General features: G+C 38.8%; 1 protein-coding gene across 7 annotated transcripts in view; it reads right to left on the bottom strand.

Moving 5' to 3' along the window:
• Positions 1-9,445: 9,445 nt before the first annotated feature.
• Positions 9,446-16,845, bottom strand: part of Dcun1d4 (defective in cullin neddylation 1 domain containing 4) — a 79,296-nt gene continuing 71,896 nt past the window's right edge. For 5 of the 7 annotated variants that reach the window (XM_010640232.3, XM_010640229.3, XM_010640233.3 and 2 more), the window contains 4 exons: positions 14,348-14,452; positions 12,053-12,087; positions 11,932-11,999; positions 9,446-11,828 (listed from right to left, as the gene is read on the bottom strand). In XM_010640232.3, the coding sequence (XP_010638534.1) occupies positions 11,773-11,828; positions 11,932-11,999; positions 12,053-12,087; positions 14,348-14,452 (264 nt within the window). In that variant the 3' untranslated portion in view covers positions 9,446-11,772. Of the gene's footprint in view, positions 11,829-11,931; positions 12,020-12,052; positions 12,088-14,347; positions 14,453-16,414; positions 16,500-16,845 lie in introns of those variants that run through there. The other 2 variants (XM_033758830.1, XM_019209967.1) reach the window with 2 other exon arrangements.

Raw genomic sequence — 16,845 nt, 5'->3', positions numbered from 1 at the left:
GCCCCATGTCATAATTTAGTTAAAAGATATCACACTGGCTCATTACGTTGATGACACTGTGTTTAGACCTAGTGAGCAAGAATATGCAACTACTCTAGACTTACTAGTAAGACATCTGCAAGCCATAAAATAGGAAAAACCTAGTAAGTTTCAAAGTCCTTCTTCCTCAAGCAAATTTCCAGGGCTCTAGCATGGGGCTTGTTGAGATATCCTTTTCTAAATAGGACCCAGATACATCATGTAAAGGTACAGTTCCCAATGATGAAAGTAAATGTATTGTATACTTGAACATACCAGTAAAAGAATTTAAGAAAAAAAAAAAAGAAAAGATTTCCTTTTCTAAGGGGGCAGATAAATTGTTGCATCTGGTGCTCCCTTTAACCAAAAAGTGAGATGCCAAGTGAATCTCTTTGGACTGGGGAAGCAGCATTTTCTTCATTTGGATGTGTAACTCTCACCATTTCCTGAGTGACTGCAGAAGTCCTTAGTTTACAGTGATGGCGGTGGGGCAAGGTCACAAGAGGGCTCTGAACTAGATCCAGGCTGACTTGCAAGCCGCTCTGCTAAGTTGGCCATACGATCCAGCTGATCCAATGGTGTCTCATTTGTCAGTGGAAGACAGAGATGCTGTTTAGAGCCTCTGGCAGGCCTTCAGGATTTTGGAGCAAGGCCTTGCCATCTTCTGCAGATGAATGCTCTCCCTTGAAGGATCACCTCTTGGCCAGGTGCTAGGCCTTGGTAGACACAAAATGGGCCACCAAGTTACTGAGACTTAGGCTGCCCATCATGAACTCAGTGTTGTCTGACTCACTGAGGTACTAGTTGAACACGCACAGTAGCACTCTCATAAAAAAGAAACAATATACCACACATGAAGCTTGAACACACCTTTCATGAAGAGATGAGTAAGTTACATGAACACATGGCCCAAATAGTCATGAGTCTGGCTCCTGCTATACCACCTTCTTTCTAAACTGCACATATAGCTTATGGGGCGTTTCCTACTACCAGGTAAAGGGAAGATACAGAGTCCTGGTTTATAGATGGTCCTATGTGCAGTTACCACTTAAAAGATGGGAGCTCTAGCACTGAAATCTCTTTCTGGGACATCCATAAAGTGAAAAGAAGTCTCCCAGTAGGCAGAAGTTCAAGCAGCGCAACTGAGTGTTCACTTTGCTAGAAAGAAATGGCCAGATTGGTGATTATCTATGGTCAGTAGTGTGGCTGGGTGATCAGAAAGTTGGAAGGAACATGATGGTAAAATTGGAGTTTAGACTTTTATGATGGGCAAGTTAGTTGTATCCTATGTGAATGCTCACTAAAGGATGCCCAGCAGAGTACTTACTTGTTCTATGGGCACCAGTCAGCCTCTGTCATTGCCACCCTTGTAATTGCCAATTTGGCTCATGGACAAAATGGCCATGGTAGCAGAGACAGAGGTTATACATGAGCTCAGCAACCAAGGCTAGCCATTGCTAAGTGTTCAATTTGTCAGCAGCAAAGACCAATATGGAGGCCAACATTCCCTGGGGTGATTAGCCATCTGTTGGCCGATGGATTATTTTGGACTATTTCTATTATGGATGTGGCAGTATTTTGTCCTTATTAGGATATTTACCCTGGGTAGGGATTTGCCTTCCATGAATGCGTCCATCAAAACTATCTATAAATTTACAGAATGCCCCATTTGTCAGCATGATAGTCCATACAGCATTGCTTCTGATCAAGAAATTCAGAGCAAAATGAAATACAGTAATGGGCTCATCATGCTCATGAGATTCATTGGTTGTACCATGATCCCTGCCATCTTGAAGTAGCTGGCTCAACAGAATTGTGGAATGCCTTTCGAAAACTCACAAGGTGGCAGTATCTAGTTCAAGGTCCTCCAGAGGGCTTTTCCACTCTGACTCAGCATCCATTATATGGTGCTATTTGTCTGAAAGCCAGGATTTATAGGTCCAGGATTCAAGGGGTGGGAAATGGGAGTTACACTTAACCCTAGTGACTCACTACCAAAACTTCTGCTTCCTGTTACTGTGACCTTTGTTTTGCTAGCCTAGAGGTCTTCGTGCCAAGAGGAGGAATTTCCACCAGGAATCAGATCAGTGATTCCACTGACTTGGAAGACAAGACTGCCACCAGCCACTTTAGAATCCCCAGCCTGTGATGAACAAGCAAGTGTAGGCTAGGATGACTGAGGTCAGGAGGTAAGGAAGGGAAACGAAGAAAAGGCAGCAGAAGGTGGTTATAAATACTAGCTATGGTCACATGGCCAGTCTATCATGAATATCTGTTCCCTATTTTGTCACAAATGTTTGAGTGTGTGTGCCAATTTCAGTTAAAGTGCTGTAACAAAGCACCATAGACTGATGACTTATAAACAACAGAAATTTATTTTTCAGTCTAGAGACTAGAAATCCAAAATCAGGGTATCAGCGTGGCCTGACTCCAACAAGGGCTCTCTTGGACTAGATTGACTTCTTTTATCTTCCCATAACAGAAAAAGGTCGAGAGAGCTCTCTATGCCCCTCTCCCTTCTTAAAAAATAAAGGTACTAATTTTATTCATGCAGACTCCAGCTTCATGACCTAATTACCTTCCAAGGGCTCCACCTTCCAATACCATCACACTGGAGTTTAGGATTTCAACATACACATTTTGGGGAGGTCACAGTCTCTAATTCTCTCCATATATAAAATCTTCCTTTTCTTATTCCTCTACCTAGTAACATAAACTGTATCATATCACAGTATTTAAATTATGGGATATCAAGAAGAATAATACTTTACCTCTTATGAAGTTAATATTTTTGGTTGTATGCAGGATACATGTATCATGTTAGGTAGAATTATGACCTTTATTGGAGTTTTAAACTATGGTTTAAGGTATGTACGAGTACATAAGAGGCAGACTTATGTGATTAATTTTATGTGTCAGCTTGACAGGTCAGAGTACCCAGCTATTTGAAAACATTCTAGGGGGGGGTGTTTCTGAGATTAACATTTGAACCAATCAACTGAGTACATTGTACTCTCTAACGTAAGTCTTACACAGACACACGTGCACATGTACACACAGAAATTGGATCTGTCCTCTGGACAATCCTAATATATCCACCTTTACCCCATAGTACCCTTAAATGTCTTAAGTTCATTTAAAAAGACAGCCATTGATAGGTCTCCTGCAGGAGTCTGAGCTTAAGAGTATGGATCAGGTTTTATCTCTAGACCCCAACACTATGCCCAGTACGTTATCAGCATTCGATGATAGTGCGCTTGAAAAAAAAAAAGAGTATGCCTCTCCAGGGTTCCTTCCCTTCCGGCCACCAAGAGCCATGCTGCCATGGATTCTGTGCTGGCTTCCAAAGGCTCTGGCCTGACCACACTGGGGGGCGCCTTGTGCAATTCTTCACTCCTTTGTGTGGCATTCCCTGCCCCTTTTTTTCATCTTCCCATGGCAGCCACAGGACTCACCTGTACTTCGCAGGGTGGGATCTAGTGGTTCAATGGGCAGCTTAAGGATTGTCAGGGCTGGGTCCAGCTGTCCTCACTTGCCCTTCGACATGGGTCTTGGCCTGTGGCTTTCAGCATTAAACACAGAGCAGAGCAGTTTAAGTACTAGGACAAAGGAGGGTGGGAGAAAGTGCATGGGGTTTAGTTCCAAGATGCAGGTTCCAGTCATACCCATTTCAATTACTGTGTATGAATTTTAATAAGTCAATGAAACTTTTTAACAAAATTTTAAAACCTGCCTCAGAGGATTTGTGTGACTCAAATGAAAGACTGTGTGGAAAATGCACTTTATGAACTGTGGAATCTAATTATAAGCCTCTCAATTTTGGATCTGCCATTGGGTAAAAGTAAATTATCCAAAATCTGACACACACACACACACACACAGCTGGTTCTCAAGGAAGAGATGGCTTTGAGTTTAATTTCATTCTCCTGACCAAATACATGAATGTAAAATTTTATCTACTCTGAAGTTTATATGAGCAATCTCTAGTCAAGTTGTAGCTGTGTTCACAGCGGAAGAAAGACTCATCCAGAAATACTCAAGTGCCAGGCTCTAGAGCAGGGGTGGCAAACCTATGGCATGTGTGCTACAGCAGGCTGTGTGTATCACTGAAAGCTCTAAAAGCCATCACTGCTCTAAAGCAACAGACTGCATAACTTCAAGCCAGGAATCATGGTGAAAGTCTTGAAAAGCAAGTTACAGGATGTTCTACTTATTCACTTAATGTGCAAAAAACATTTATTTCCTGGAAAGATGAATTGGCTCAAATATATGCATTCATCACCTTGGATCAATGTGCCACTATATACTGGATGTTTTATAAGTTGGGAAGTATAACAGCACATACCCATTAGAATGGCCAACATCTTTTAAAATGCAGTTTAAAAATACTGACTATCCAGAATACTGATGAGGATACAGGGGCAACTACAGCCCTCATATGCTGCAGTAGGAGCTACACAGGATGGCTCTGGAAGACAGCTTGGCAATTTCTTATGAAGTTAAATATATACTTACCACATAGCCCCCCACAATTCCACTAACTTCCCAAATACTCAAGAGAAACACATTATATTCCTAAAAAAGATCTACTTGTATTTACAGAAGCTTTATTTATAATGGCCCACAACTGGAAACAATCTGTCCATCACCATATCCAAATGAAGCACTGCCCAGCAATAAAAAGGTACCCACCAAGGTAATACGGCTAAAATCAAAAGCATGTAACTATGAAACGAAAATAAAAGGCAACACATAGAATTCCCTTTGTATGGCATCCTGGCAAAGGTTAAAAGGAAAAAAAAAAGCGAAAAAACAAATCACACAGTGGATGCTGGGCTTGGGGAGGGAGGGATGTCCTGCAAAAAGGCATGAGAGGGCCTGTAATGAGCCAAGCAGCCCACAGAGCTCGCATACCTCAACTTTCTCAGCTTCTAGCAGACTTGTTAAATTTTGTGGCCTCCCCACCAAAACTGCTGAGACAGGCCTGGGTTTAAATTTCAGCTTCCAAATTTTCTAGCTAAAGTAACTTTAAGCAAGTTGCTTAATCTTGTGTATTGGAAAAACAGACCACAAAGTTTCTCCTGTGATAGATGAGTGGGTTTTTTCCCCACCACGAAGCAAGCGATTAAGTCTGCTGCAGTGGAAAGCATCTGGGTGTCTTGTAATTTGATTCAGTCCTGACTACCTGGAGAAAGCATCTTCCACAGGTTAGGGATTCAGTCCCCAAGACTGCCTTGGCTTAAATGTCTCACAAGAACACACACACCCACACACACACACACCCATATATAAAACCACGCTGTTTAAACATCATATGCTCCATACACCTCACCTAAGTGGTGAAGAATGTTCAGCGACTGACATCAGTAGAAAGCCTATTGCCTGGTTGACCAACCTCTCTCCTAAAAGGAGCTAAATGATGTTCATAAGCCACCAACTGGCCTTCAACTAAATCCCTAAACTCATTACAGCTTGCTGACATCCAGGCTCTGTAGCACAACTCTAAAAAGCAAGATGCATCAGTGCGCAAAGGACCTCTACAGAGAGCTCTACACTCCCCCACACCCCAGAAGAACTCTCAGCTCCAATTGCGCCAGTGTCTTTCTAATTTATCATTTGTAAATGGCTGATGCAAATGGACCTGAGACTTCCCTTCACAGGTTCCTCTTAATGCTTCCATTTTCTCTTTTCCCAGCCTGTTTACTGTGTGTGTGTACCAGGGATTGAACTTAGGACCTTGTGCTTGCAAGGCACACAGTGGAACCACTGAGCTAAATCCCTGGCCCCCTCCGTATACTTTTCTTAACTTACCAACTTGATATGATTATACTGAGAATCTGAAAAGCTCGATGTAGAGGAGTGACTTATAAAAAGACTTATGAGCACTTTGAAACAAACAGATTTCCAACACACATTATTTTATCCAATGATTTTGGAACTGTCATAGAAACATACCCCACCCAACCCCCAACCTCAAGATGGAATACAAAGGAGCCACCCCAGGTAATGGAGCAAAAATGAATGACCAAGGAGACAAGGAAAACATGGAGGTAATTCATGTACACTACCAAAAGTTGGCTCCAAGCCTTTTAGTGACTTAGTCCACTGCTAAGTACAGCTGCAGTTCTCTTTATCCTCACACTTTTATCCAAAGACTTCCAGAGAACACTAGTTTGTACTTTTAGATATTTAAATTAAGGCAATTCTGCGATCTCACTCCTAGAAAATGTCAAAGGAAAAAAAAAATCGCAAGCCTCTTTTAAGTTTACTTTCTCACAGCCAGGGTGCTTCAGTCCATTTTCTTCAGTGATTGCAAAGGAATTTCTTTCAAAGTGCTGAACACAGTTCTTCAGAAGAGTTGCATTTTAAATGGTTTTCAGAAATTTCATTTAATTGCTCTTGTCAACTTGTTTCAGTTTCCAACTCTTGGTATAGGGTGCTTACTATCATTTCTAAGCAAATCCTTCTATATGTGAAGTAATCTTATTTTTTAGTAAGGCAATGAAGATAAATGTTAAGAACAACTTCAGGCAAGGGAAAAGGCAAACATTTTTCTGAATTATGTCAAAGGTAGTATACGTGTTCTATGCAGGATTAGCTTCTACTTTACAAGCTTTGATAAGTGAACAAGGCCAGAGAGCTTGATCTGTTATTTCTACATATGGTAGTTCTTTTTCTTCTGGCTATAAAACAAAATTCCAATAATTTTTTTTTAATCATAAAAGATTTCTCTAACTTTGTGCATAAGTCACTCTTCACACATGGATTTGAAGGCACCACTCCAAGTGAGTCTGATGTGACCAAACGCAAGTCACAGCAATCACAGTTATGTCCTGCTTGATGTAGGTGCATCAAGAAAGCCCAGTTTTCTTACTTCTGAAGCCCTGGAGCTGACTCAATGGTCTTAGATTTTCTTTTCTATGTATGTTTTCACTTTCCTCTCCATCCTGTTAAGTGAAAGAACCTAAAAAGGTACTTTGTTTACAGAATCTTCCTGTACCGTTTTTCTTGCATGGTGTGTCTGCAACGTGCCTCAGCTGAAGTTGCCTCAAGCAGATATTCGTGATTTGTCCCCAACCCCATTCCACCCTACCCGGCCTGTCTTTTTCTAATTACATTCTTGGAAAACTTTGAGCTTCCTCTTCATTTCCATGTAGACTACTAATAATGACCAGCATAGTACATTACTGGCTCCTGTTTTTCACTCGATAAGAAAACTCAAGCTTTTTGACTGTTGGCCATGCTCCAGGATAAAAAAGCTCTATCCCAAAGCTGGGCTCCTCTCATTCCTTTCGATCTATTTGGGATTAACTCTTTCCATTATTTTCACTTAGTCTTCCCTTCCCTTTTGGATGTCTATAAAAATTTTGGTTTGATTCTCAGTTTGGGCCAAAATTTCAGTTGAAAGAACCATTTAGCTGGGCGTGGTGGCACAACACCTGTAATCCCAGCACTCGGGAGGCTGAGGCAGGAGGATCGCTGTGAGTTCGAGACCAGCCTAGGCTACATAGGGAGTTCCAGGTCAGACTCAACTACACAGTGAGACCCTATCTCAAAAAAAAGGAAAAAGAACCGTTTACATCACCAATTTAAACAATACTCAGCCTATATATAGATTCTTTTTGTTTTGTTTTCTAACTCCTAGCTTATATTCAAGCAATTAACAATCCTGAAGTTCCTGTTGGTTTTTTACTGAATTTTTTTTTTACCTTTATACCCAGCTCTTCCTGGATTCTCTTAGATACTGAAAATTCTTTGTCCAGACTGAGAATTCTGTTACTTGCTTCCCTGCACAGATGTTTTCTGCTCATCCACTGTGTGCCAGAGGCCCTGCCCTTGGGAAGCTTAACTTCTAGTGTAAGATACTAACTAGGCTGATACACATGAAGTGGCTGGTAGTGTGGGGGTAGTAAAAATAGTCACTTCTGCTTGGCTGCTAGCCCACAGCCCTCAGTTATTAGCTCAACTGTTACAAATAAGTAACACGGCATTATATATTTTTTTAAATTACTGTCTGAATATTTATACTATCTTTAATGAAAACATGTAAAACTCTGTATTTGGAAATTACCTGAATTACAGATTATATAAGCCTGACAAACACAATGCTTGTTCCTAGATATAAGAGTAATTAAGACCATTATTGCTATAAATGCAGAGATTTAAAATCTAGACTGTATATTACATATAATTATAACAAAGTAACATTTCTTGAGTATGATCACTGCTTCACGGCTACAGAAAAATGTCAGATATGATGTGTAATGATATAATTTACAGGTAATAATTAAGAAAAAAATGTTTATTTACACAGAATTTCTTTCTCTTTCTTCTCTCACCATGGGTCAGGAAATGTGGCAAAACATTAAAATATAAGTGACAGGCATGCAGATATTCACTATATTATTCTTGCTTTCTTCCCCCCCGTAGACATTTTCAGTAGAAGCTGCAAAAAATAGAAAAGGACTGAAAACCAGAAACTTTAAAACTACTTAAATGGTTTTTGAAGAAAAAGAAAAGAGAAACCAGTTCTGCAATCAAACACAAATACTTTTTTATTTATGGGATATTGTTTTACACCAATTCCATTAAAAACTAAAACCAGTATGCTGTACTCAAGTTAGATGGCATAACGGTATTTCAGTTAAGCTGGGAGTCACAGGACTTGCACACTTTTATGAATGTAATGCAAATACTGACGACACGAAGCATTCACAGTTATAGGTTAGCTGCTGTTCAATTAACAGTAACCTCCAATAAAAATTATTTTATGAAAAAAAAAGCAACCCACATTTTGGTCTCATTTACAGATACCCAACATTTTAGTTGGTCAATGAATTCTATACATTTATTGTACAACTTATGAAAGAATAAAGGATAAGGCTTACAGAGGTATCTTAGCAGTTGTAAGAATAAAAACTGAGGGCACAAACTAACTTTTAAAGCCTTCTGTATAAATTTCAAAAGCACTGTCAGAACGGGGACCAGGAGGCAACAGAAATCTGTTGTTAAACCAGAATCTAGAGGTCTCTCTAGTTAGATTTATAAAAACTTAGTTCAAAGTTCATGCTTCAAAAAAGGGGCATGTAACATTACAGTGGGTGTTTATGGCAAATCAAACAATGAACTTTCTGATTGTATTCCCTAACAACAGAGCATTGCAAAGTAGACTTCAAAACACAAGGCAAAAAAGGACGTAGACTTGGGTACTAAAGAAAAACCAGAAGAAGGCACCCTAATTTATTAGACATTAGCTCACACAAATAAGTGCTTGATGAACTGTTTAGTATTGTGTAACTTACTTAGGCAAATTTTCAAGAAAAAGTGTCTTATTACCTTCTCTTAAAAATACATGAAATTGGGCTGGGGATTTATTAGCTCAGTGGTTCTGCCACCTGCCTCACAAGCACAAGGTCCTTAGTTTGATCCCCAGTACCAACCAAACCAAACCAAAACAAAACAAAACAAAAAAATCCATAAAATGAAGAAAACTAAGAACTACTCTGTGACCAGCAGTTACAGAGGCTCATTTTTCAGGGTAGTTTAGAGATTTGTTTTCTAAATATGCAAGATTATCCCACTGGTATACTTACTTTCACATAAAGGTGGTTTTACTTGGACTTTCTCTTATCAAAATGTTCACCGTCGATGAAATGTACCACTTCCCCCTTATTACAATCCTTTTAAAATTAACTAGGCTTAGTATTTAAAAAATTCTCCAAATTCTAACGTAACATTTAAAAGAATTTCATCTATATTTATGTTTGCTTTCAGGAAAACAGAAATTATCAAATTTAAGACCTGTTGCCTTTAAAGTGTGATTTTTTAAACATTTCACTGGGATACATCTGAAAATAAGGCAACTCTACACAGATCCAAACCTGCCAATGGCCAATCCCCAGTATGATAACATGAATAAGACCACCTTTCAATACGGCAGTCTCAATAGCTGTTGTATACTACTGACATTTCCTTTTCTTTCCAGATAGCAATTTATGCAAACTGACATAAATTTCTAAGGTTAAAAGTGAGACTAAAAACAAGGAATGGTTAAGTATGTTTAATCACTACGGTTTTTAAAACTTCTGGTTTATTTCACAGCAAACCAAACCTTATTTTTCAGAAGAAAAAGGAAATAGCTGCATTCTACCATATCATGATTTTGTATATGCACACACACTATATACACAAAATTTCTGTCTTTGGTGGTTCAGTTAGGGAAAAAATAATATGAAAATCAGAACACCATTTGGAAAAGAAACTGTAAAACAATGGTCAAGAGTAGCATTGTCTGTGTGCTTTACTCATTTAACATCATTTAAAGGTTCACATTTTACCTAAAAAAATTTTTGGCCAATACTCCAAATCATTACATGCTCAAGCATGGATATTGCTCACAACCTCAGCAATCACTAGCTCAAATGCACCTTGGCATTGTACTTGGTTAATCATTGGACTGTTGTATGTTCACAAAACTTTAGGGCAATTAGCACCAGGTGTGGGGGGGCATGACCTAATCTATACATCTCAAGGCAAAAAAAAAGACATAAAATACAAATCTAAACATACCATCCTTGTTTCCTCATACACATAAATAATGGCTATCACTCTTCTGTACAAATGATTCAGGTAATGACAAGTGGCCCCTTTAGGAAAAGGTCCTGCAGTGTGGTACGGGTTAGCTCGATGCTGGTGGTTTCATGTCCACTGCCTGCAATGAACACGTTGCCAGGAAAAGCCTAGCATGAAATAAACAAGGAAAACAAAACAAAACACCTCTCTTACAGTTTATTTTCCAAAAAACTAGGAAATTAGACATCATGAAATCTAACTGAAAACATTCAAGCCACAACTAAAAGTGCTCTGCAGTTATAAATGCCAGGAAGCCAGTAGATTTTCATGGAGACAGCAAAATAAACTTTAGTCAGCTTGGCATAAGGAGCATCAGCAGACCAAACACTGGCTGAAGGAATGTAAAAGGGTAAAAAAGAAAAAAAAATTAAAGAAAGTTTATGAGAATTTAAACCCCAATTTTTAAAAAAGGTGCAATTTCAATTTGTTCATCTGTACCTGTATTCAAGCTACTACAGTTTTAACGTTAAAAATAAAAAAACTATTATCTTGCCTGGTGAAAACCATTTGCAGCATGTTACATGTGCACATGGTCAATAATTGTAACTTTCATAATTTTAAAATGCTAATATTATTAAGTAAATCAAATGCTATTTGGCATGAGCCACTGAAAAGTTATCACTCCTACCTCCTCTTCCAGATATTGGCCTCTTAAACAGTAAGATTAATTCTGGCAACATTTGCTCTGGTAATGGTTGTTTTGTCTTGTTTTCTGAAATGCTACATTTGAGACCAAATAAAATATAACTGGTTCATTTGAAAAAAGGGACTAGAAATATGCCACAAAATTATTTTTACAATACATTTTTGCAGAAATAATCTCTAGGTGAAGCTTTTATACACATATACAAAATTTAAACAGCAATATACACATAATCACAGTGAGGACACATTGGCAAATTCACCAATCTGTAGTGTAAATACAAACTGGAAAGCAGCCTTCCAAGAGAACAATGCTACACAGCAAGCAGAGCTGGCCCATTCGACAGCAAACACCAAAACATCCCTGCAAAGGGGAGACAGTGCAAGGGAAGCAGCATGCGCTTTGATACAAACAGCAATTTATGGCTAATGGGTGACATAACTGGTAACAGTGACTCTCGCGCTGCTATACATATAGTCCTAGGACATCTGTTTGTCTTTATACCACTCCACAAACTCATCCAACAAGACTGGCCCTGGAGAGAGAAAAAACAAGGCTGCTCTCAGGCTTTTTCCAGGAAGGAAGTGAATGTGTAAAGGGGGGTGGGGGGAGAAAAACCAGTCTCACCCAGTACTTACATGCTCCATCTTCATCGTAGTTGCTGAGGTCAAGATTAATTGTTCTGCTGAATTCAAGTACATTGCACCACTGGTCTTTGTTAATCACTTTATTGTTCTGCTGAATTCAAGTACATTGCACCACTGGTCTTTGTTAATCACTTTATATTTTGATTGCTGACAGAGGGGAAAGTAATATGAATTACTCACACTTAAAATGAACAAATGGGATGGCTTCCTGTATGAACCAACTTTAAATAAAGTTAATGTATTTAACTCTTTACACGTAAGCACCAATCTAGAAGGATGATGAGGGACAGCAAGAGGAGAATTTAAGATGCTAATTTTTATTACAAAAATATTATTGGGGCTCCAATCCAAGATGGCAAGCATATCAAAGAAACATAAGAAATATCCCTAGTAGTGAAACTGCTATAGCCCTTTAAAATAGAATGGGGATATTACCTATTTCCTAGCAATGCTTCAAGTATTGAGATAACTTATGTCATGTAAAGCATTTCATCAAGTACTTGACAAACAGAGTGGCTTCCACTTAGCAGTCCTGACACAATCAGCACTGCTCACCGCCAAGCTGCTGGCCTGAAGCACATGCAGCAGGGGGTCACTATCACAGGGAGGGCTAACCTTTTAGAGCTTTCAATGTACAAACAGCTCACTGTGCCACGCGTGCCATAGGTTCACCACCACCGCTCTATGAGAACCTACATGAGTGCAACAAGTGGTCTTAGAGGTAGGTACTCGTGCCATTGAAGAAAGCTACTTTTCTAACAATTCAAAACCTGAATGTGATCATGAATGAAACTATACTAGCCATGAAAGAGTTTCTCTAATCCTCAGACAAGAAATATGTTACAAGTATATTTTAAAATATAGTAACCCCACATAAAGATTTAAAAATAAAATCTAGAACTAGCCATTTTAAATTTCCATCACATCAACTTAGGAATATAATAAAATAATACAAATATTTTTTAAAAGAAAGAAAAGAAAAGAAAGGAGCCGGGGATTTAGCTCTGTGGTTCTGCCACCTGTCTCGCAAGTGCAAGGTCCTGAGTTTAATCCCCGGTACCAACCAAAAAAAAAAAGAAAAGAAAAAGAAAAAGAAAGAGGCCAATGGTTTTGAGATTATAAACATCAGAAGAGCTAAAATAAAAGGTTTAGCGTTCTCTTTTAAAGAAAAAGTTAACTAATACAAGAACAAATTGAACTCTTTGAGTTTAACTTTCTAAGCAACTAAAATAAAAAACTAGTCTTGAAATAGCTGATGATATTCCCAGAGTTGTGCAAAGTCAAATTTCCTCATAGCCAGGTTTGTTCAGCTGAAGGATCTTCATACTCAGGCTCAAATCCTGCTAAACTCTGAGAGCAAGAACCTATTTCTGTTTCTGTCCCAAACAGTGCTAGCTTATCTCATGGGGTTATCAGAGAAGCTAGAACAGACCATATGGAGAGTGGATCATTATGTAAACAAACACTTCTACGATTAAAACAAGTTTTTATAACTTTCTTCAGGAGTTCTAGTTAGTAATATTAAAAGCAGTTTTTAATAATACCCCTCTAAGAAATGTAATAGTTAAGTTTTTCTGAGCTATTACATGAAATAATATTACAAGAAAGATTATTTCGAGGGAAGTTAAGGCCTAGCACTTTCTCACAGACTGAACACTGTCATTTATACAAGCAACGGGGGTTTTTAAAAAGGGCTTGGGGAAGGAGGGAAAGGAGGATGCCATATGTGACGACAATCCAAGGCACTAAAAACACATGCCAAGTACTTCCAGGTCCTACAACAGGAGACTTCAACTGAGCCAGCCCCTTCTAACCAGCACCTCAAAATTTTTTATCATAAATATGCAAAGCAAACAATGATGGAATAAAGAGCTGGGTTGTTTCTAACATGGACCTGAAGAAAATACAAACCGAAGGAGACATTGTCAGTTTACCTAATATTGTACTTACATTGCTCTAAATGTCCCACGTTACTTAGAGATACTTAACAATAGATAAGAATAGTTTACAAATTAATTTTACTAAGAAGGCAGATGGCTGTTCTGTAAACTGTGCTTAGTAAAACTGGAAGTTCGTCTAAAATCATAAAGAAGGTAAACTTCAGTTTTTGTTATAAAGAACAGGAAATCTAAACAGCAATGAGGCTTTTAAAATGGAGCCAAGAGAGGAGAGGAGAGTTTTGGCTGTTTCTAATGCACTGTAACATGGGATGGCACACATGACGTAACACACACATACAGATGCACTCTAAGAAAAGGAGGAGCTGCTGACTGACAGCAATTACAGCACCATAGTTCCTGTGAGCAGAAAAGTACAAAAACAAAAAATTACATAAAATGGTTAAATAAAGTATATGTGGTAGTTCTAAGCAAGCAAACATAACGTTTCATAAAATAACATTTGGTACCTCTAAGAATTGGTGAAAAACTGGAAAAAGGGGCCAGATTTTTCCTAATAACAGTCCCAACATGCACTTGGCAGTGTTTATGTCTAGGCTGCGCTGGTCCTTTTCCTGTTTAACAAATAAAAACAAGGATAAGCCAGATGCTTCCAAATAATAAGTTTTCATAATCCAAATTTGTATTTCACTTCACCAAGAAATTAATCAACAACTCATTTATTATACACAATAAAAATCCTGAAGGGAGACTAAGGCAGGGGGAAAGACAGGCAAACCCAATGGAAAGCTTGATCATTTCAGTATTTCACAAATGTAAGGAAGATTCGTGTCCATCAAATGATCAGCCTAATGAAAATCAATCTTGTAGTAGCAGTAACTAAATTATTTAATAGGCTAAACAAAAATTGGTAACTCAGTAACTTGCTTGTCAATTTATAATAATTATTGAAATCGTTCCTGGTTATCCTAAAAGCCCACAGTTTAACTAGATAAGAGTTTAAAGGTTTTTGCTTTCCACACTTAGGAATTAGTTTTCCTTGCTAAATATCATTTTTTTCCCAACAGTTTTACTTCATGGGGTATTTTTTTAATACCAAAACACACTGCAATTAAAGTTGATTCATAATAAACGGTGGGGCTCTGAAGATTCTCTCCCTTATCAGAGGATGTAGTCATTCATGTTGCTCTAGGCAAAGTAGGATATTTATCTATACAATCCTTACCTTGGATTTCTTAGATGTGACTCTCCTAGAATATCCCTAACTAGTAATCAAGAGAAAAACATCTCATAAGGAAACCAGAAGAGAGGTAACATATAAATGTAGATTAACTTAATTCCACTTATATTTGCAAATCAAAAATCCTAATTTCTCATTCTTTCTTGTAAATTTCCATTCTAAATCTCCAACTAGGTGGTTTCTGTGGAAATGGATAGAAGGCCTGGGACTTCAGGAGGTGACATTACAGAACTAATGCTAGCCTCCATGTAGTATCTTTAAATACAGTGTAAATTTGCAAAAGGACTCTATGACAAAAGTGCTCTACTTCCCACTGGAGTGGAATCTACATATTCACCAAATTAAAGAACGATGCAGTGATATAACCCCGACAGCCACAGAATCCTTCTGCTTTTAGGTGAAGCACTCTTTAATACAATGTAAGTTTCTACCCATGACCCTAATTTTAAAAGTGAAGGAATTAAACAACACAGCAAAGGTAAGGGCCTCACCTAACAAGAGCAAACAAGGGAGATGAAGACACAGAAACTTGCTGCTTAAGAAAGATGCTCAAGAAGTCTGCCTTTAGACTCAGTCATAAAATACAATGTCTGTTCACAAAAAGACCAGAACTCATGGCACCATGATGTCCTTCTCTGTTTTGAGGTCATAAAAATGTAAGTCTGATGATGGCGGGGGAATCTGAATCACACAGTTCTATGCAAAGAAGTGGGGTTTCCTTCCCACAGCACTCTCTCTTGACCCTGGGCAATGAGATGGTCCTGCTAGGGCTGCACCACTTGCTCCTGAAGGAGAAGAGGACAGCAGAAGAGGTAACCTAAAGATTGCCTGCCTTTTGCCAACCATTTCAAGTGCTTATGCTTCAGCAATGCACTGTGCAAGTCAATGGAAAATATCCCGAGCCCGTAACACAGGTGTGGCAGATGGCAACGGCACACCAAATCATGAAGCAATCCACAGGAAATATGAGCAAATGGTCGAGAAACACACGCAGCAACACAGGACCACGCCGAAGTCCGTTTGTTGCACAAACGCTCATGCAGCACTGGCTGACAACACTGGCACTCTAGGTTTTCTCTTGCAGTCTGTAATAATTCACTAACCCCAAATCTCTAGTCTAGCTTTGACACGTGTTACGCCTTCTTCCATCATTCATCACCAATGCCTATGCCCCCATCACAACGGACATACACTAAGGTGACAAAAAAAAGATACAAAGGACCTGGACAGACTCTTTATAACAATATAGTCATCTGACAAACTGATGATCACAAAGAATTTCAATGTGTGTGTTTGGCAGTGATGCCAAAACATGAAAGAAAGGCATCAGACTCACAGGGCCGGAGAGCTGAACAGCACTCACTCACGCCTGCTCTGCAGGGTGCAGCCAGCAGCTTGCAATCACTAACACCATCTTCTGCCTAGCAAATAAGAGAGAGATATTATGGAGGCACTCATAGTCTGAACGGTGGCATCTCGCTGACAACCAACAGTCTGTCAGTGTCTTGTGGCTAAGTACAAATGACCATAACTGGAAACGCTCAAGATTCCTGGAACAACACAGTAGATAGAGCCCATGGCAAATGCCTACTAAACATCAAAATGGAGACACTCTCAGGGGTTCTCTGTTGAACACAGTGATCCCTATGGGCATTTCCTGCAAAGGGGTTCCCAGTTAAAAGTAAATGAATCTCCCAGGATGCTATCAGGCAGCCATCAACATTATGGGCATTAAAAAAAAAAAAAAAAATATATATATATAAACAA

Source organism: Fukomys damarensis, unplaced genomic scaffold (assembly GCF_012274545.1).
Source record: "Fukomys damarensis isolate Sample0158 unplaced genomic scaffold, DMR_v1.0_HiC HiC_scaffold_35, whole genome shotgun sequence".
NCBI classification, from domain to species: domain Eukaryota; kingdom Metazoa; phylum Chordata; class Mammalia; order Rodentia; family Bathyergidae; genus Fukomys; species Fukomys damarensis.
This window is presented reverse-complemented; position numbering and strand designations above follow the sequence as displayed.